The sequence below is a fragment of the Chaetodon auriga genome, chromosome 12 (assembly GCF_051107435.1).
Source record: "Chaetodon auriga isolate fChaAug3 chromosome 12, fChaAug3.hap1, whole genome shotgun sequence".
Lineage (NCBI taxonomy): Eukaryota > Metazoa > Chordata > Actinopteri > Chaetodontiformes > Chaetodontidae > Chaetodon > Chaetodon auriga.
In genome coordinates, this window is record NC_135085.1 from 13,744,968 (window position 1) to 13,766,203 (window position 21,236).

At 42.7% G+C, this 21,236-nt stretch overlaps 2 protein-coding genes across 5 annotated transcripts; both read left to right on the forward strand.

Moving 5' to 3' along the window:
• Positions 1–93: 93 nt before the first annotated feature.
• LOC143328838 (uncharacterized) lies at positions 94–10,564 on the forward strand. Of its 3 annotated transcripts, XM_076744241.1 has the most exons (10): positions 94–802; positions 1,299–2,497; positions 3,617–3,689; positions 4,758–4,910; positions 5,783–6,957; positions 7,389–7,542; positions 7,900–8,119; positions 8,638–8,750; positions 8,846–9,036; positions 9,477–10,564. In XM_076744241.1, exons 2-10 carry the CDS (start codon positions 1,333–1,335, stop codon positions 9,668–9,670), a joined length of 3,438 nt encoding a protein of 1,145 aa, XP_076600356.1. In that variant the 5' UTR covers positions 94–802; positions 1,299–1,332; the 3' UTR covers positions 9,671–10,564. The 3 variants fall into 3 exon arrangements, with proteins under 3 accessions (XP_076600356.1, XP_076600357.1, XP_076600358.1); XM_076744242.1 differs by lacking the exon at positions 94–802 and having other exon boundaries at positions 957–2,497; XM_076744243.1 differs by lacking the exon at positions 94–802 and having other exon boundaries at positions 958–2,497; positions 7,392–7,542.
• A 1,454-nt stretch (positions 10,565–12,018) lies between these two features.
• tal1 (T-cell acute lymphocytic leukemia 1) lies at positions 12,019–17,637 on the forward strand. 2 transcript variants are annotated; one of them, XM_076744247.1, is made up of 4 exons: positions 12,019–12,226; positions 13,552–14,100; positions 14,538–14,656; positions 15,601–17,631. In XM_076744247.1, the coding sequence occupies exons 2-4, from the start codon at positions 13,589–13,591 to the stop codon at positions 16,122–16,124; spliced, it is 1,155 nt and encodes a 384-aa protein (XP_076600362.1). In that variant the 5' UTR covers positions 12,019–12,226; positions 13,552–13,588; the 3' UTR covers positions 16,125–17,631. The 2 variants fall into 2 exon arrangements, with proteins under 2 accessions (XP_076600362.1, XP_076600363.1); XM_076744248.1 differs by having other exon boundaries at positions 12,020–12,226; positions 14,538–14,626; positions 15,601–17,637.
• Positions 17,638–21,236: the final 3,599 nt, after the last annotated feature.

Sequence of the window (21,236 nt, forward strand, 5' to 3'; positions counted from 1 at the left end):
TGTGTGATGCACGCGCGTCAGTGAAAACAGAGAGAGAGAGAGAGAGAGAGAGAGAGAGAGAGAGAGAGATGGGATGAATTGAGATAGAGGGAGGGATCAGCTGTATTGACAAATAAGAATGAGCCGACAGATGTTTATACGATGCAAAATTTGGCCTATATTCTCTAAAAACACATCACAGCCGGTATCCTAACATCAGAGCCACCGAAATATCCCAGCACTGATAAGAAATTGTGATCTCATTCAGGCTGAAGCCCACTGAGCCATTTGAGTTTTATTTTTTCTCTATTTCATTGGCTTATTAGGCTACTGTGAGCAGGGAGTCGGTGTGTGTGCTCTGTACTTACGCAACAGAGAGCTTCACTCGGCATCGGGTTCGCGAGGCAAGGGCGAAATTAAAGCGGGCATTTTTGTATTCCATTTTTGTCTAATCCCACTGATTTCTGAAGGGATTACCGGACCAATCATGATTGAGAGGCCGCTGGCTCGCCTGACACTGCCTGGACCGGGAGCTGTGTAGGCAGTGAGTGGAAGCACAGCACAAGGATCTGGAGCAACACTGAGGGATGTTTATTTGGTTTCCCTTTTTTTTTTTTTTCGCTTGGGAAAGTTGCTCTGTCTTGTCGCCGATGTTCGCGACCGACCTGATGATGTGCGCTGCAATGTCTGCGCTGTCTGGCGCAGGTTTTAGAATGAATGTTAACTCGCATTTGTGCGGTTTCACCTGAATTTATGAGAACTTTCTCGCCATGGTCAACGCTGGAATTGTGCTTTAAAGAGCGCCGTCTTCAATAATATCCAGGTACATTAGTCATTGCGAGTGCTAGCCTGTTTATGTAACTAAATCTGGTTTAAGTGAATGTGTTGTGAAGCTTACTTTGTTCATGATATTGAATATATTTCTTAAATTGGCTTTCAGGAAGGTGCTGTGCAAGTATCTACAGTATAACAGAATTTTAATTTCAATTTCTTAAGGCTGAATAATGTATTTTTCTCAGCCTTCTCATTGAATTCTGATTCACAGAAAGTTTATTTTCATTGTATTTTGATCTACAAGCATTTATAATATTGTTTATTCGTCCAGGGGCTCAGTTGCAGGCAGCAGTTGCTTATTCTCATTCTGAAGGATTATCCTGTGGACTGCAAAGTAATCAGTGGATAAGGCAACGTGACTGCATCCACATTACATATCTCCTCACCAAGCAGATCACATAGTTAGCAGCCAGTAACAGAGATGTAGGACAGATGTAAGAGACATGTCTGCATGTGCATAAAAAACTTGTGTTTTTTATCGGTAGGATCTGTCTGGACTTTTCTGTGCATGACCAGCCAATGGAGGAAGAGAAGGTGGTTGATAATAATCAAGCACAATCCAGTTCCCCTATACCCGCTGGGCTTCCCATTAATTGGGGACTAATCACTGGCCCTGTCCAGCCTGTTTTACCTGCGCACTCTTTGAGCACCCAAATTCCTCTTCCTCCTCAGAGTTCAGCAGTGCATGCGCTACAGACCAAGGTGAAGTCAATCACACAGAGAAGGACAAGAGGGAGGGAAAGAGATAAAGAAAGAGAAAGGGTGGACACAGAGGTCTCAGTGAGTGGTCCAGCTGGGCAGATTTCATCCGAAGTCCTTCTCAGACAGAGGCCCAGAGGAAAAGGTCAGGTGTCCCTGCCTGCTGCTTCCTGGCGATCAGGCGCTGCGAAGGTCTTGAGCAGCAGTGATGAAGAGGAGGAGGTAGAGGTACAAGTCAGGTTGGAGATTCACAGCCCTCCAGCTGAAGCACAAGGAGAGCAGGCGTTCCACGGTAGAGAGGACACTGAAGAAGAGAGGTCAGAACGAAATGAGGGTCAGCCTTGTGGCCTCGGGGAGGGTACCAGTCTGGAGAGTCTCCTGTCTGACATCTCAAGCAGCAGTAAGGATGACCCATCCCCTCCACCTCCTCTACCTGTGCTCTCCTCTTCTCTTGCCACCACCTCTGCTCCTACAACATCCTCCAATTCTTCCTCCACGTCTTCCACGTCAACCAGACACTGGGCACCACCCAAGGGCTTCTGGAGAGTGGCACGTCCCGAAACACTGCTTCTAAATGGTGTCAGCCCGAACAACCTACCCTCCACCTTACCTTTGAAGGACTACACTCAGATAGAAACTCTGGCAGGGCCTCAGAGGAAGTCTAAACCAGCCGGAACAGGCACCGGTAGCGATGTGGACGACAGCGAGGCATCCTTCGAATTCAAACACTCGGACAGCGCGGAGAGCTACCTGGACAGGTGTGAGCAGAAGGAGACAGACGGCAAAGGACTGTGCACTTCAGACAGCTGGGAGAGCATGTCTTCACAAAGCGGGGTGCTGTCTGCCGATGAGAAACTGAGGGTGAAGCAGAGGGCTTACGCAAAGTTACGGGAAAGGCAACAGAACTTCAGAGAGGAGAGAGAACAGAGTGGAGGAGAAAGTGGCAGCTATCATGAAGACACGACATGCAGAGCGGATTGTAAAGGTAGGCCTCTTGAGGGAAATGTATTCATAAATTAATGGGTGGAGGTCATAAATCTAGCAAAGGCTTGACTTGGGACTGAGTCACAGAAAAGATCCCTCCTCCCCATCCCATCCTTTGTTGATGAAAGGATCTTCGTATCACATAGACGTGTTGTCTCTGACTGACATTAAAAGCTGCTCTATTACATTTTGTTGTCTGAGTTCAAAAACAAGCAAAAGCAGGCACTTGTTGATATGCTGCAGACAGCAACCCATGCAAGCTGACAGGCTTCCATTTTTTCTTTATAAACAAACAAAAGTGCCTCAGCCATAGTTTTTTGATGGCCCTTTGCAGCTTCCCTGTGCTCTCTGTGATGTTGTATAGAAATGCAGTATGTAACCTGGCTGATTCCCAGTGTTGAACAGATGTCAGATGTGCAGATGTGCATGCGGGTGTTGCTATTATTAGCAGTCAGAGCAGTGGGGGAAGTGTCCCTGCTTTTGCATCTCTGTCTATGTCTGTGCTAATGGATGTTTTTGGAGACATGTATGGTGACAGATTAAATATTTTCCCGTACTTTGCATTAGCAATACTGTCTATATGTCCTGTGTGTCTATCAATACCAATACAGTTAGTATTGCAAGACATACGGATAAATCCATGATGATCAGGTGATTTTTGTCCCTCTTGTCTCTGGGAAATCTGCCTTTATCTGTCTCTCAGTGGTTGCATAATCTGTGTTTTTTTTTTTTTTAAACTGACATTAAGGATAAGGCAGGGATAACCTATGAGACTGTCACTGAATCTAATTTTATGAAGGTTTATGAAAATCCTCATGATCACACAAAGACCCAATTATTTTAATACCCACATGTCCCTGTAGGTCACATCCTGGCTGATGGCTCTCTTGGCAGTAATGTTTGCCTCAAGCAAGCACCACATAAGACACCAAATCGAACTTAGCCCTTATTAAGCAGGAAACACCATGCTATACATATTGTACTTTAAGTTAGCTGAATGTATAGAGGGAACTGAATCCTTGTTTTGTGGTCGTAAAACCTTTGGAGCCCTTTTTAAAGATTTTACACCCAAGTTATTTTCATTTCAGACATGCTGAGTTTTGTACTTGTCCTGTTTTAGTCGCAGGTGCCCATGGGGTTTTGGACAGCTCAGACTCAGCCATTCTTGCTCAGGAACTTGAACCCTATTTGAGGTGAGCAATGCGATGTGTCTTTATGTGCTTGGCAGCGGAGGTGACATACAACTCTTGTGCACTATTTATATCCTCTCCTCATCAATTCTACTCTAACAGGTCCACTTGCAGTGTCAAATGAGCTGCCTCGGCCACAATCAAAACAAACATTGTGACCAGGATTTAATCATTTTCAAGAGGTGATGCAGGCATGGCATAGAATATGTTCATAAGGATATATGAATATCAAATACTGAACATTGATGAAGCTGATATTTTATCCAAATGAGCTCTTATTTGTGAGAGATTTGCAAACCATAGATATAAATTATTGGACATGAGACACCAGGCAAAAACTTCAGGCGGTACTTGACGCAGTCATACTTTAAGTACGTGAAATTAAAAGTAAGTGAACTTGGTTTCATTCTGGTACTAATTATAGAGTGCATTATAGTCATCATCATCATTTAAAACATGCAGAATGAAACATTAGCATATGGGGCACCAGAACAGGCTGCTAATTATATTGTGTTTGTCAGTGTTGGGATAAAACATGGATATGATAGACTGTAATCTATTGAAACACAATATGTTTTCCTCTTTGCACCCAGGAGAGAATGAATCACACTCAGTCCATTACAAGGATAATCCACATGGCTGGTGTATCATGCTATCTTTATCACTGGGCCAGGGGATAAAGACAAGTACAGACGATGAAGCACAATGCAGAGCAGCTTAGCTGCTAGGCGTGAGGATAGATGGATGGATGACGTTTCTCTCTGCTGCTCACCACTGCTGCCACACCCGAGTCTATCTATCTGATATTACATAAGGCAGCTTAGGAAAATGCAGCTTGATTCACTCAATGTTAAGTAAATCTGTGGGGAATATGATGTTGCTGGATATGTCACAAAATACATTAAGCTTTGCGCATTTAAAGACTTCGTCAAATATTAAATTTCACTCAAACAGATGGCAACATAGCCTGGTCTCATCATACGTTCAACTCAATCCATTCCCTTGTTGTTTGTGTCATCAAAATGATTCATGTTTCTCTTTTTATATCTTTGTCTTTTTCTTGAACATCAGGTCACTTCTTGTAATCAGTGATGAGCTTCCTCTGAGCCCAAGACATGAGCAAGCCAAGCTTCTCCTGGAGCGAGCACGACTCAAGGCTCGCTCCAATCACATTAAAGGCGATCGCCCCTCCAGACGCTCCCATTCTGATCAGAGATCCACTGCGTAAGTTGGCAGCATCTACTTCTGTGTGCTGTCTATTTTTGGCATCTTGACAAGTTAGATCTTGGAGACTGTGAATGCCCCACTTGTGCTCCAGAGTTTTGCACATGCGTGCATGATATTAGTCACTTGTGTACTAACAAGTTCATTTTATTGACAAGTTAATTTTTTTTTTTTTTTTTGGAAAATTGCTTTGTTGCTCTAATGTCTCTGCCTATTAGTTTCCTGTATCTGTGTATCCCTCAGTTTCCCACCCCTGTGTCTCCTTTATCTTTTTTTCTGCTTTATCTATCCTCCTCTTGCACTTAGCCTGTCTGGGCAAAATGAATGTTGCATGACTGAAACTGAGTTAAAACTTTGGAACCTAGCTGGGATTTGTAATAAAAACAGTGCAGACAATGTTAAGAACATGCTTGCTGTCATTCTGTTTATGTAATATTGTATACATTACACATTTTGCTCCTGAAGTCCCCTTTAATTAGCAGGAAGCATTCACTGAATTGAATTGAATCAGGAGCATTTTCCATGAATCCTGCATTCATGACTGCACATCTAACTTGTTTGGAAACACACTTTTTTCAACTAAATGTATTGTATGTCTCATTGTAGTTTATCCTGTCATTATGGGTGCCATATGAACATGCCCCATATTCATCATATTTAATATTGATAGGCTCTTTGATCTTCCTGGTCTATCTGCTGTTAGACAGCTGTCATTCAGTTTCACTTTCATGCTCATTTTCACTTTCATTTTGCTTCACTCTTCCATTGCACAAGCTTGCAAATGAGTTCAACACAAGCACAGCTCTCTTACAGACAAAATATGCATTGCTTTCAAATCTCTGTAATATGCACTTCTGCATTATTTCCTGCAGAAAGAAGCAGCAAGTTGAGTCTCCCCTTCCAACGTCAATGCAGAAATCTGTTCAAACCAAAGAAGATCTTACAGCTCAAACTGTATCTGGACCCCTCCGTGTCCCCAACCAAAGAGACACTTCGCCTGGTGACCATGGTGGTCGATCCAGACGCTATGGTTGTTCACCTACACGGGTGCGCTTCGAGGATGAATCAGAGAAAGAAGCAGAGTCTCGGTACTTGGATAGAGTGAGGCAGCGTGGCCGGCCTGGGATGCCAAAGTCCAAGAGTAAAGAAAGTAATACAGACTCTAGCAGCAGTGGTTCAGAGAGGAGCAGAGGCCATCGAAGTGTCTCCATGCCGCCTTCACAGAAGCAAGAAGATGTGGTTGTCAGTGGTGAACCCACAACAGTGATTAAAGAGATAATAGTGCTGGTGAAGAAATGTGAGTCATGTGGCTCTGTGGTCAGGGAACCTCAGCCGGTCTCGTCATTGTCAGATCCACAGAACATTGAGCCACAGCATATGAGCAACCCTGAGGATGCTAGAGGAAAAGCAGTTCCTCACTGGGTGCCTTCAAACAAGCCTGAGACAAGTACACGCCCCAAAGCTCCAACTGTCACTTTTGCCGGAGCTTTTGTGCTGGGGGAAAATAAAGAGAGTAGCACAGGGTGGAAATCATCAGGGTTTGGGAAACTAAGGAGAAGGAGCAGGAAAGGAGAAAGTCGACTGGAGTCTGGCCATGGCCCTTATGGTCCATCGTGGGCTCAGCGACGTAACTCAAACCCCAGGAACAGGGTCAACTTGAGCAGAGCTGTTTCCTTCGCCCCAGGTAGCCCCATTGATCTGGAGCCTCATTTGCTGGAGGCATCTGGTGGATTAAGGGAATCACCTGCCCCAGCGCTGCCTATAAAGTCAGCCCTGAAGTCAAGTTCGAGAAATCGCTCCGCTGCAGGTCAGTCCACAGTTCAGTTCCAGATTACCTCAAATCAGGGAGGTGAGGGATCTCAGCACTCGGCCCTCCTGGACTCTCCGGAAGGAAGAAGGGAGTCTCCAGTGGCTTTAATCCAAGGGACCCCTGCAACAAGCAACCCAGTCCCCTGTATCAGGCCCTCCAGCCTGAGGTACTCCCCAGCCCGCCTCACCACAGACCTGCCAGCTGCTGAACTCTGGGATGCCACTCCAGATGGAACAGGTGAGTGCTTTTAGGAGACGAGCAGAGTCATGGATGGATTTCAGTTCCTCTGAAAGATCACAGAGAGGGTTGAGTACCTGTAGTTTCTGCCATTTGCATGTCATAGCGTGATACTGCACTTTCTCATGGATGGAAGTAATATTCTAGAAAAGCGGTGGTGGAAGAAGTACACAGATCTACTTTTCAAATTGTAATACCAAAGTGTAAAAAGACTGTATACGAATACTGTGAAAGGTCCTGCATTTTTTTTAAGTAAAAGTATTATTTATCAGAAAAATGTACTTGAATATCAACAATGAAAGTATTTATTATGTAAAATGGAATAGTTGAATTTTATTAAACAAACAGAAATATGCAGTGCTTGATTAGAATTATTTCAGAATAATTATTTGACCTCAGTGCATCTTTTTTTTTTTTTTTTTTTTTACCAGCAGGTCTGAGTGGAGACCTTGGCTCTGGTCCCGATTGTCGCCCTGCTTTGCGGGGCCTGGCTATGTCTCGGGCTGAGGACCTCAGAGCAGAGCTATTGAGAGCAGAGCATCTGAAAGCTGAGGCCATATGGGAGGAAAACTCTGACGGCTCCAGGTAAGCCAAGATAACAACACTCTTGTCATAGCTTAGACAATAAATCCCTTGCCCCCACCAGAGCTGTTCCCAAAGCGACTTGAGCATGCTAGACTGGCAGCAGTTAGGAGATTAAAACCCTGACCTATAGTCCGCAGGATGTTATTGTTAAACTATTCTGTGACCAACAAGACAAGCGTGCCCTCTTCTGGTAATGAAAAGCCTCACTTGTTCAAGCCATTTATAAAGTGATAGTGAGTGATTCATCTTTGGTGTGTTGATTCGTAGTTTATTTGGGGATATAATTGTGTTTATAACAATACATGTTCAGTTTATCTTGCCATCTAGTGAAAAATGCCAATAACTTTCCCTTTACAGAAAGCTGGATGGACGGCCAAAGCTCTTCCTGCGTCGCTTCTTCTCCTCCATTGGTCTGAACAGTGTTGGTAGACTAGTGAAAGGAGGCCGCTCCAGCAGCATGGAGCAGCTCAGTATACCCACACCCCCCCGGGCCAGCTCTGCATCCCCAAGCCCCACACGGAGACCACAGCCTACCATCCGCATACAGAGGACACCCTCACTGCAAACCCTGCACACGGTGAGCAAGAGTAGCAGGCATTTTTCATGCCATGTTGTGTTTCGTTCAAAACTCCTGTGCTGCTCTGTCTTTTGTTTTATTTCACCACATCAAATAGATGCAATTTCTACCTCAAAAAGGTGTACCATAGGGAGAAAGCATCTTATTTACATGTCTTTATACTTCCAGTTCAGCTTTGAAGTACCTTTCACTACTTATTTGCCACAGTGCACCAACCAAGGCTTTGAAGTATTAGCAACATTTCTGCCTGACACTGGGAGCACAAATAATGCATTCCAGGTTGTCCGTGTTTCCTTCCATTCTCTGTTTACGCCGGCCTTGGTGTCCTCCTGGCAGCCGCATGAGTACACTAAACAGAAACTAAACAACTTTTGATCCAGCCAATGTGTGTGGTGCCAAACACACTTTTGTTAGGTTTGTTAGTCGGAGCCAAGAAGTTACAGTTCCAAGAGCTGATCTGATGAATTTTGCCAATATGAAAAACAGAATTTGTTACAGTGCCACTTGTTTGCCACTAGGTGCTGCCACTGGCCCAACTGCGCAAAGCCTCCTCTGTGCAGAGTTTAGAGAGGAGAACAGAACGTTCAACAATACTGGGAGAAGTGCAGATACCATACGGCCTGGCGCCCAGGTAGGTGTCAAAGAAAAACAGAGGGAAAAGCATGAACCACATTGTTTTACTTCATCAGTTCACTTATGACTGGATCTGAATGTCTGCTGTTACAGCCCTGATAGCCCTCAGCTCGAGCTTCACAGGGCCCTGAGTGTTGAGGATGTACTTGCCTCCAGAATCGTGCGTCCGGTGGGGCGGGTCACTCAGGCTTTCTCTGATGGGACCCTCCTCCTGGAACTGGTCAGACCCCCAAATGGTCCTTTTGGTTTTGTCATCTCAAGGGGCAAAGGTCGACCAGACACAGGTAACTTTTAATCAACTTTGTCTTTGTACTGCCTTAAACCCAGAGCTTGACTTTGCAGTTGTTTTATTTTGGTGGTTGCTTTGTTTCCTGAGATAAGTGTTATTCTTCAGTGAGACATTGTGTATCTTGAAAATAGAGTAGAAAGAGAGTAGAATTAAAATGTAATTGTTCAGATAGAAATATGTCTTTGGCTTTACTGATTAAAGCAGTTGGGTAAAATTGGTAATCAAACGTAATCACATACATCATCAAACATGTCAAAAGTCTGGACCAATTTAGCAAAAATGATATTACATATTCAAATTCATATCCTTAAAGTGCCTAAAAAATAATTTTACCAGTGGTGAAGCTAATTTGTGGTAATCATGCTTATTAAGAATTTTGTATATATGTGTTGTGTCTTCCTTCTCCCTCCTACACCCTTGTTGTTTCCTTCCCAGGTGTATATGTAGAGAAAGTGGGCGACGGCAGTGGCGAGGGCCCCTACATAGGTCTCCTCGGCATTGGTGATGAAATTCTGCAGGTCAATGGAGAGGCGGTGGCTGGCCTCAGTCTGGACCAGGTGACGCGGCTCATGACCCGGGAAAGCACGGCTTGTCTTCGGATCATGCCAGCCCGACGCGTCCAGCGCTGACAGGGAAGATGGCACAGAGCCACTTCGAGATTGTAATTCGCCACCGCAAACGCTGTTCATGGACTGTGGTAGATGTGAGATAGTCAGTGTATATTTCAGTGCAGTTTCACATATGAAAATGGCTGCCTAGGACAAAAGGGTTAGAGGTTCATTTCCTATTAGAACAAACCCGTGTTAAACCATACGACACTGCATGGGACTCTGATTACAGTGACAAATCAATAAACAACCAAATGACAAATCTAAAGCCAAACATACACAGTAACAGTGAGGAGTATGCTAGCTAGAAAATGTATGTCAGAGTATATATTAATATATTGATATTATTATAGCTACTGATTCAAAACCAGCACGACTGCATGTTTGTTTTTTATGGCCACATTTGGATGAATAGGGATAATTTCATCCATGAAGTAGCTGAATTTTACCTCCATCTTGAAAACAAACTGCATTTATTTTGACTTCAGTATTTGTGACAATCAAAAAAAAAAAAAAAAAAAAAAAAAGGAACAAAAAACAGCAGCTTCACTTTTCTCATGTTCAAACAGTGATTTGCTTTGTGTAGCACACACCCTGAATGCTTAGTGAGTGGAAGATCTGTTCCCATTAATCTTGTTGATTATTTCAGGTGATTGCCATGTGTAAGGATGTATTACAAATGCCATCTTAGCCCACGAGACCCTTTTCAAAAACAAGGGTGCACCCTCCATTGAATTGCAACTGCATCCCAAAATATGTCTAAACAAAAACAGCAATTATCTCTATTATTTTTTTCTTCAGAGGATCATATTTTCCTGGTGCTCTGCAGGATCCCTTCATTTTACTTGTGCTGTGTCACCTATTGCTTCATGAGATTGATACTGGTTTGCTTCTGAATAAAACTGTTTTATTTTGTATTGTTGAATGTTCAACACATTCATTAATGACGCACATTTATGTCACAAAAATGGCCGCACAGCTGCAAAAAGCTTGCAGTTTTATCACACCTGTGCTGTATCCATTCAGTTAGATGCATGAGCATATTTGAAATATTTAAATATATAGTTTCCAGTCCTATGAGTCAATAATTTCTTTTAAATTCACGGCAAATCCCATAAAGCCTAAATGTCCAGTCGCCCTCCAGTCCCTCCTGGCAATTAGGCGTATTTATTTGCATATTTCACATCATTAATTTTCACCCACAGTAGTGCTGAGTGGGCTCCTCCCAACAACAACAAAAAAAATTCTTGGAAGGATTTTGGTTTCCTTGAAAGATGCTTACAAAAACGTTTAAAGGGATTATGTCCGGCTATGCTGTTGTAAGCACAGGATGTAGGATGATGGTCGTGACTGCTGCTGTTTCAACAGGTCTGTGTAAAAGGTCATGAGCTTTTACACTTCTATCTATCTATCTATCTATCTATCTATCTATCTATCTATCTATCTATCTATCTATCATTTGCCATTATTTGACAAAATTTAGTTATTTAAATTCCAAAATTTACTTGAGGAAAGGTAAAAAAAAAAAAAAAGAAAAAAAAAAAAAAAAAAGGAGCTGTGTGTGGAGGATCCGTTATTAGGATGTACCTGCTACCATTTAGGCTGTCCTGAACGCGCTCTGATAGCGGGCTGCTCTGTTATCTGATGCGACCAGGAGCCGATACGCTTTAATCTCCCCCAGCCATGACTCCCTGTGGACCCGCAGGAACCGCCGTCCACCCCCCCCCCCCCCCCCCCCCATCACAAACAATGACACGCAACAGCACATTTCTTTATTTTTCAAAAAAATTATTTATTCATCAGTCGATAAATACTGATGTCCCATTCAATTAAGGCATCGTTATCGCAATTACACCCTCGTCATTTCAGCAGTCTATTGTATCCGTAGCTTAAACCCAGCCTCGAGGCGCAGAAGTGGATATGGAGGAATGGATACAGCCCACTCTTTTTAAGATAAAAATATAATAATAATAATAAAAATTTAAAAAGACCCTCTGCTATCATCAGTTATGTTATTGCTGGATAAATGGGCTTAGTAAAAAAAAAATCTTTGTTGAAAATATAAATAGGTCAAACGCTTAACCTGAGGTTTTGTTTCTTTCATCAGAAAAAAAAAAAAAAAATTAAAACACCTTAACTATAGCTCAGGCTACACCGTACCACCTCACGTTGTTACAGGCCGTTGCGCTGTGCCTGTTTGCTTTTTTTTTAATGCTTTGCCCTCCACAAGCCTATATAGCCCACGACAGCCAAATAATAATGAATCATTTCATAAATAATGGGTTTAGGGGCTTATCGGGAATGAAGAGGCCGCTGCCGTGCGCTTATCTCACTCGGCCACATTGCGGCCTGTGTTCCGCTCCCCATACTGAGGGAGCGCACTGGATGCGGCGAGGAATAACTCAGCTACACACACACACACACACACACACACACACACACACACACACACACGAGCGCGCGCATACACTGTGCTCCACAACTGGCAGGAAAAAAAAAAGAAAAACCTCAGACATGGATGACCCACTCACAAAATGGCTCCACTTACACAGTAACATCAACAACACGGCTGGAACGGTAAGTGCAAGAAAAAAAAAATACATCTCTTTATTTAAAGCGCCATGTTCGTTGTTCCAAAACGCTTTAATTGGATTTCTATCGTCTAAATTTTACTGGTGTTATGCGCGAAATATTTAGCCTACATTTTCTGCCATTGTCCGATCGGATGCTTGAAGACTGTGGGCTGAACGGGCTGTAATAACGGATGCGAGGCCTATTGGAGAATTCCCAGAAATTAGTGCGCTTTTTTTTCTGGCGCTCCGTTGTTCGTTTCTGATAATATGTGTTTTTTAGGGTATTTATGGGATAAATTCTATCACGGGTGTGTGGTGTGTTCATTATGACAAGGCTTTGATGTTCGGCTTTAACAACAACAGCACCGTGGCCTACACCACGAATACACAGAAATTATACAACCTACTCTGACATCTGTGGCGATGGTCCAATGTCCAAGTGTTTCTGGAGCTTCACGGGGTTATTTCTGGATTTGTTGACGGCAGGAAAAAAAAAAAAAAAAAAAAAAGGTGGGATACTGTTTCGACGAAGAATGGATAGCAAGCTCTCTTCGCGCTCCTGCATCCACAATCTCCTGATAATATGACGATGACGCCTCCTAATAAACAGCAGCCGACATGATCTTTTAATAATGTGACTTTAGAGCTCAGACGGAGGTTTTACGTGCGTTTAGATGCGAGCTTAACGGCGCAAACTGTGCTGAAGGCCAAGCGAGCTTTAGATAAGCGGTCCATGGACGTGCACACAGCAAGCACGAGATAAAGCTCTTTGTAAACGACAAGTTAACGTTGGAAAAATATCACTAGAATAAAAATGTTTAACTGAGGAACATTCATAATTGTATAGTCAGCCTGTCAAGAGTTAATCATATCCCAGTCGGTTTAACTTTCAGAGAAGCTCTCAAACCTTCCAAAGCTCCCAAAAATGGTTGAATCTCCCAGAATTGTAAGATTTTTTTTAAATGTAGTTGTCATATAACATTAGTGTTTTCGTCCCTTGTGTTAAAATTTCTACATTCGAGCTTTTTATTGTTATTATTTTAAAATATCAAAGATGTGATAATTAAGAAATCTAGCCAGCGAGTAACTAATTGCATATCAACTGTCTTCCTTGCACGCGATAAATGTTCAGTCGGCATTTGATAAGGATAATTATAATAATAATAGTAATAATAATAATAATAATAATAATAATAATCATTTTTCTTTTTATTGCCAGTAACGATAATTGATTGCTAATTCCCTACAGGACTGGTTATCTATCTGGTATATAAAGATTGTCACTATATTGTTCTGATCAATAAATTAATCGAGGAAAATCTTATTTAGGACGTAGTGGATTCGAGCGAGTGGTGACGGTATAAAAATGATGGAAAAACGGCAGCCGGAGCTTTGTCCTGGAAGTCCTGATGCAGAGTCCGGTCCTGGAAAGCGAGAGGACTCCTCCATCATCTCCAGACAGAACGGATGCGAGGAAGACGAGGAGCCGAGGAGAGAGGAGGGGGAGAAGGAGAGGGGAGGGCGCTTCAAGGGGGTTGAGGAGACGGATGACGTTCCTCTGCAGAACTCGAGCAACGGGACCAGCATCAGCATCATCATCAACGGCGTTGCCAAGGAAACTGCCTCTCACAACGCCCTTGACCTGAAAAGGGAAGTGCCGGTGATCGAGCTCTCCAGGAGGGACGCTATAAAAGCGGTGGAGCAGAGGACTGAAAGCCATTTGGTGCCGATCACGGAACTTCGCAGACCTCCACCGCTGCCGCTGCCGCCGCCGCAACGAGACGACGCTCGAATGGTCCAACTGAGCCCAAACGCGTTCCCTGTCCCGGCCCGGGCGATGCTCTACAACCTGGCGCAGCCTCTCGCCGCCATCAACAGGTAAAGGTGGAGGCAAGAAAAGAGAAAAAAAAAATTGTATGGTTTCACGAATGCACGTTTCGTTTGATCATTGTGACTGTTCACTATAGAAAGTTAGAAGTTTGATGGCTGTTAGATGCTGCCCTGTTAGGGCCCTGCAGAAACAGGCTACTGCAGTGTGAAGAGAGGCTTGAAGTGTAACTGAGCTTACGATATGTTGACATTATTTATCATGTATGTACATGTGTGACAGAGAGAATCATCTTATAAATGCATGTGTGTGTGTGTGTGTGTGTGTGTGTGTGTGTGTGTGTGTGTGTGTGTTTGTAATTATGAGTGTGTGTGTGTGCTGCCAGTGCAGGAGTGGAGGATGTTAAGGGTTAAAAGCAATGAAGGAAATGATGTATGCCGAAATTCATGTTTTCTGTGCACCTTTTGTCTGCTTTCTGTTGCTGAAGTCTCGGAGGGGAGTCGGAGCAGTACAGCATGTACCCCAGCAACAGGGTAAAGCGCCGCCCGGCGCCTTATGAGGTTGAACTCGACGAGGGTAGGCGCATTTTAGATCTTTATAAGTATGGTAAGACGCACTTCTGCTGTGTCCTCCTTCTGCCAATACAGTCCCCCTAAATGTCCCCTCCTCATCTCCATTGTCCTTCATCCACTGACATGGATCTATACTGTAGCTAATCTGAGTGTTGCAGAAGATTCCTTGCAAATGAAAATTCAGCTTGCCTTTAACCCAGAGGAATAAATGGCACAAATGGCACAAATGAATGTTGCTAATCAGAATGTCAAATACACGTACCTGCATGCCATTAAAGTAAGCTCTTTTCAGGCAGATTTGGGGTTTATTTCATTTGAAACATCCTTTCCACTGCTGCCCACTCACTGCCACATACAGGGGTGGAAGATGGGGGTGCTGCTGCCTCCATGCCAAGGTTTTACTGCAGAGTGGGCTGAAGGATTAAGATAGACTGGGTGTGTTCCAAGGGCGACAATAGCCTGGAAGACACCATTGTTGGGGGTGGGAGGATGTGACTACCTGCAGTGGGGCATTTTATCATACCTTAATACATAAAAAGTACACTGAATATGGAATAGGCAGCACACAGTCTTCCCAACGCCCTACCCTGGGGTTTGGCATGCCAAAGCAACCATTTTTCTTGTATCACATCTGCATAGTATTTGGCACACAGGATACTGTACTGAATTTTGCAAGCCTCAGTAGCTTCTGATCCACCATCTAAAAATCCATCGTTGTACGGAGGACAATTTTGGAACTTTATTCTTTATGATTCTTAAACTTACTCCCTACTAGCATTTTTTTTTCTCAAAATTTCAAAATGTACATCTGTTCACCTGCTACTGCTTCTTCCATTTTTATTGGTGTACCTGTATTGCTTTAATGCATTATCTGCCTCAGTTCTGCATCTCATGTTATTTGTGTTACCTTCTCCGATCGATGCTGCCTCCCCTTACTCTCTCTGTGTCTGTCTCTTTTCCTCCCTGTTCCTCTGCTAGCTGGCCAGCCAAAGATTGTACGTCGTATCTTCACAAACAGTCGTGAACGTTGGCGGCAGCAGAACGTAAACGGGGCATTTGCGGAGCTTCGCAAACTCATCCCCACTCACCCCCCAGACAAGAAGCTGAGCAAGAATGAGATCCTGCGGCTTGCTATGAAGTACATCAGCTTCCTCTCCAACCTCCTGGAGGACCAGGATGGAGGGAGGAATGTTGGCAGCACAACTGATGGGGAAACAGGGCTGCTGGTTGGGGCCCATGAGGGGGGCCCACAGGGTGGAGCACATCAGGACACAGTGGTGGGTTTGGCCAGGGACGATCTTCTGGAGACAATGTCACCAGGCTCCAGCTGTGGAAGCCTGCCTGATGGCGATGCAGAGGGCAGTCCCGAGAGCTTTATGGAGGACCAGGACTCACCTCCAGCGCCAAGGACTCTAACGGCTTCCCGTGGGCCCCCACTGCATCTAGCTGCAAGGGATCTGAGGCGCAATGGACGCCCTTTAGATGGCTCCAGTCGCCGATGATGCTGATGTCAAAAGACCACAGACACAACACCTGAGACTGACAGAGAGGAATGAGAGAGACTAAACAAAAGATGGATATGCTCAGGACCCGTTAGCTTTGAGTTATCAGTGTAGGGAGGAGAATCAAGCTCTGCGTAGTGAGATGTTGGTGTCCAAACTGGATCATGAGTACTTTCTTGTCTCCACACTCTACACCTGAGGCAGCGCTGGCTTGATTGGTGATCGGTTGAATTTGATCCGACAAAAGACTTGTAAATTCTGCATGTCTCATGTCCTTGACTGACCTGCGGATTATAACTTTCCGTGTTTTCAAAGTCCAAAGACTGGATATTCTAAAAAATAAAACACGCACCCCCCAAAAAAGATAAAGAACAAGCAAACAAAACCAAACCAAACCAAACAAAAACTCAATCAAGAGACACTTAGCAAAGAGTTTTTCTATTTAATATTGAAATTTTGACCAACTCTTCACTGATAACATTGATTACCATATTGTGAAGCCAGAATAGAGTCAACGTGCTTGCAGTGTTGCAAGTGAATGGTCCTAAAACATCAATGAATAAACCCCAGAGATGTATGCCCAGAAAGTCTGATGTGTTAGAATGATGACACAAAAGCAAGTTTGCCTCAGTCGGAGGCCGTAAATGAAGCGCCTGGACTCTTTTGTGCCCATGCAGTTGCGTATGTATTGTAAATAGCATTATATTTCCACTGCACAATGTAACAACAGTGACTCGAGTTCAAGTCATGTGGTTGAAGATGTACTGTACTGTGTTCTTCAATGGGTTTACTAGGAAAAAGGTCTTTTAGGAGACGAGGAAACGAGGGGAGAGGAGAGAAGAAACCAGATGAACTCAAAGGGTAAAGCAAGCAACCGAAAGTAGTACATCAAATGTGGTACCATTTACTTCTGTTACACTTTGGTGGTGAGAAAATGACACCAAATGCGGCAACAGACAGACAATTTCACTGCCTGGAATGAGTATGTCAATTTGAAATTGCTGTGGAGGTACAAGACATGCAGTGTTTCTTAAAGTGTACAAAATATGGGTCATAGATGATAACATGAAATGACTCACGCAGACCTTTTTGATATGAATGTTTCAGTGTTTTCTTTCTTTTTTTTTTTTTAACTGTAATGCAGTTGTAGTTTAGTAAGGTACACAAATAAATCCCTTCATTGCCGCATTTCACATATACACATACAGACGTGCACACACACACACACACGCCACACACAGTGTTAATATCATAACGACACCAGCAGTTTTCTGACAAATGCAGTTAAATATTGCTCACTGTTGTTGGTTATTCTGCTTTTTCAGCAGGACCTAGTAGCCTATATTGGTACCTTTGGTAACTATGGTATTTTATGAATTGCAGTAAAGGGACATTGTACGTTTGGTAATGACATATTTGTTGTATGATAGCTGTATCTATAAATATATCCAATGTTAAATCAATGAATTTTATACAAAACCCCTGAATAAAACATGCAGAGGAAAAGCCTTGTATTTGATCTCACTCACGCATGTTATTAGGAATTTCTTATCAATTCAGTTCAAGTCAATTCAGTGCTCTCGTCGTACAGAAAAACTGAACATACAATACATTTTTTCCACATTTCATTACACCTTTTACACACTTATTCATAATTGCATAACCTAATTGACAGATTCCTAGAGGCAACTGTTTCCCACCTTATCTGTACACAGTGCATAGTTAAAACCACAACCACCTCATGAAACTCCCCCAATGAACACTGGAATCCTCACTTCCTCCCAACAAGTGACAACTTCCTGTAGAGGTTAACGTGGCTCCATGACCTGCAGGATATCCTGCCATTGTGAAAGTGGTTTGGACAGCCTCCGCTGCGCTCGTTTGCGCGCTGTTGCGTCTGTACACATTGTGAAACTCCCACCGCCTGTGAGTTATTCACTTACACAATCAAAAAGTTATGTCCGCCAACCTGTGCTCGTTAATAAAGAAATTAGCAGAGGAGTTGTAGCTTTGCCGCATAAATGCTGCTTTTCTGAAGTCTACTTCCTTATATTCCGTAACTCCACACAGCAGACTTTGCCACCACTACCACAACTACAACAGCATCAGCTCTTAGACATTTCTAAAAACTATAATTGCTTCCAGAGAGCATCAGAGACATCCAGGTGCTTGAAGACCTCTCCTGTGCTCTGCGCTGGCTGTGCCGGGACTGACTGAGGGGCTCTCTGGGTTAATGCCTGCCAAACATTTACCTGCTTCAGCGTTCCTGACTCTCCAAAAACACACAGTCTCACAAAAAGAGAGGGATACAGGGAGTGCATGTGAGGGATTCAAAGACAGGGACAGAGAGGAGGCTTGTGCCTCTGTGTGTGTGCGTGTACATGTTTGTGTGTTTGTGAGGCCAGGCTTATGTGAGTGTGTATGTGCTTGTTCTGCATAGATCTGTGTGTGTGTTTGTGTGAGCTGGCATGTGTGCGTGTTTATCAGCTCAGTGCAGATGGGTGGCAGAGTGGCTCTTGCAGCCAAATGATTCAGTATGCTAATGAGTTGTTATCTGTGGTGCTGCAGGAACAATATACTGTCTTTCTCACAGTGGGAATCCAGCCTGCTGGGAACAGATTACACTGCACACACCGCCAAGGTAGTTATTTATATTTTCACACAGAGTAGTAGAAGATACATAAATGCACACACACGCACACACACGTGCGCATGCACACACACACACACACACACACACACACACACAACCTAGGATGAGACTATAAACAAACAAGCAAAATAACATTTTAACACACACACACACACACACACACACACACACACACACACACACACACACACACACACACACACACACACCACCACCACCATCACTGCCAACAGTAGCATAAATAAGGTGGAAATTGGAGGTAAATTTATGTTCTTGACCAGTAGATGGAGATGTCATTCTGGGCGTCCCTCTTTAACAGGTTTCAGTGGTATGTTTATTTTCCCTATTCTTCATAAAATATTACACATGCACTTAATTAAAGTTAACTTTTATTTCACCCAGAATGTTTTTTTCCCTCAATCAATAAAGCCTCTCCAAATGAGTTTTTTTTAGCTTAAAAGGCCCAAACTCAGCTGAAAAATAAAATCAGTTCAGTCTTGTTCAAAATGATGAAAAAGTCAGAAAACTCGTTCCAAAACGGCATTTCTTATTCTATGCAAAATCCACATATTATATTGAATTACATGTATTATTTTGGTTAATTTCTATTCTTCTGGCCGTAGACTCATTCAGAGCCAGAGCTCAGAGGTTGGAAAAAAAGTATCACCTGCTTTTTAATTAATTCAAAGACAGGAATGAACATAAAAACAGGTGTTTGATGATGTTTATTTGGAAATTATTAAAAAAATATCCCCCTATCTTTATTATGTCCGATTTTTTCATATTACAATAATTGTTTGCCTTATGTGCCACCGGCTACAATTTCGGTTTAGTGTACACACTCTAGACCGTATGTCTCCTGCAGGAAAACAGAGAACTATACAAATATAGAGCTACAAGTCTTATGCAGATTTGTACAAAAATGAATGAGACATGCATACATGCTAACAACTATCAGTATATTGCATTGGTGAATTAATTTGAAAGTCTGACATGTAGAGGCAGTTTATTGCGTGTAAATTAATTATCCATGTGTGAGACAGACCAGGAGGATAATTTGACATATAGCATTTAAGCATTTTAATATAGAAGTCCAAGCTTAAGACGGTAAAGGCATGCTTATGTAATTGATTTCAGAGGAAGAAATACTTCAATACACACAGTCAAACATCATAAGTGTTATAATAAAGGCTGAAGTGTAGACAAAAATGACAAAAACACAAAAAAACCCCTTCTGATCATAAGTCTAGAGATCAGCTGGGAATGTAGATTCAGTCACTCTCATTTTATCCATTCATCATACAAGGAATTTTAATCTTCTCTTGAGCATCTTTGTGATGAAAAAGCTTCCTAAAACACACCCAAACCTGTGAGTGAAATGATATGAAGCCTTTTTTTTTTGTACAAAACATGACAATATTAACATTAGAAACAACATCTCTCTCATAAGTCTTAAATATGAGATAAAATACAGATTTTCAGTGATTAAAAAGAATTCTGGCAAAGTCAGACTAAGACGGGTGTTTGTGTTTTTCACGTTGTCCCTGATCCCCAAAAGATCTTCTATAACGAGGTATTGCAGCCTCCCTGCTCTCTTTTTAAAAATACGTCACAGCATAAAAATGCCTCGGTAACCTCTCGGAGACATAAAATCCTGAATGCAATGTATCTTCTAGATGGATTGCTGCTGTGCACAGCAAAATGAGTTATTATCATTTTTAATCTGGAGAGAGGTCGCCACTGTTTAGAGTCTAATGAGATAGAGTATTCGTAAAAGTCAATGCTATTTTTCACTGTACAGTGTGGGTACAGTGGAGTATAATTTATAGTGCGTTCATCTCTCTCTGCTGCAGAGGGTTATCCTCCCTGTTCAGTGCTAAAGCAGCCAATCTGTTGTTGTATGTAATGTCAAGGAAGCTTTTTTTTTTTTTTTTTTTTTTTTTTAACTTTTATCGCCTTCTGGGTGATTTTCTTTTTAACCCATATGAATCTTCTGTGTTCATTTGGGTCTGAATCACCTTCACTCCTGCCTCCAGTCAACGCTGATAATTAAAGCAAGAACAAAGATTTCACTCCAGTTTCTGTGCCATACTGCCTTAAAGGTCTAGCAAATCACCATATTCACATAATGTACCAAATTCAGGAGTTTCAGCAGCTGCGGTGAATGACAAGTGAAGTGAGAAAATGTCTATGAGAGTCCATGAGAATTATCTTTACCACCCTGCTGTGTGTGAATGGCTCCAACATGACAGGCTTAAGTATTTTTCTCCTGTTGTGTGGCACTCGGTAAGTGGGCAAGAACATGTTGAGTCTTACTTTGTGACTTTAAACTTTTTCTTTTGGAATATCTCATTTGTTCCATATATTGTTGATGGGGACATCACCTCCTTTTTTACTATTACTTTCTCTGCACTGATTTCTGCTTTTAACCATTCTCCCAAATGCCTCTTTACAAACCT

Bases quoted from the DNA above. Each gene is read 5' to 3' on its own strand.
- tal1 (XM_076744247.1), top strand. From the start codon at position 13,589: ATGATGGAAAAACGGCAGCCGGAGCTTTGTCCTGGAAGTCCTGATGCA. The intron at 14,101-14,537 runs GTAAAGGTGGAG...CTGTTGCTGAAG, and splicing joins CCTCTCGCCGCCATCAACAG to TCTCGGAGGGGAGTCGGAGC. The intron at 14,657-15,600 runs GTAAGACGCACT...TTCCTCTGCTAG, and splicing joins TTTAGATCTTTATAAGTATG to CTGGCCAGCCAAAGATTGTA.
- LOC143328838 (XM_076744241.1), top strand. From the start codon at position 1,333: ATGGAGGAAGAGAAGGTGGTTGATAATAATCAAGCACAATCCAGTTCC. The intron at 3,690-4,757 runs GTGAGCAATGCG...CTTGAACATCAG, and splicing joins GAACTTGAACCCTATTTGAG to GTCACTTCTTGTAATCAGTG. The intron at 8,751-8,845 runs GTAGGTGTCAAA...CTGCTGTTACAG, and splicing joins CCATACGGCCTGGCGCCCAG to CCCTGATAGCCCTCAGCTCG.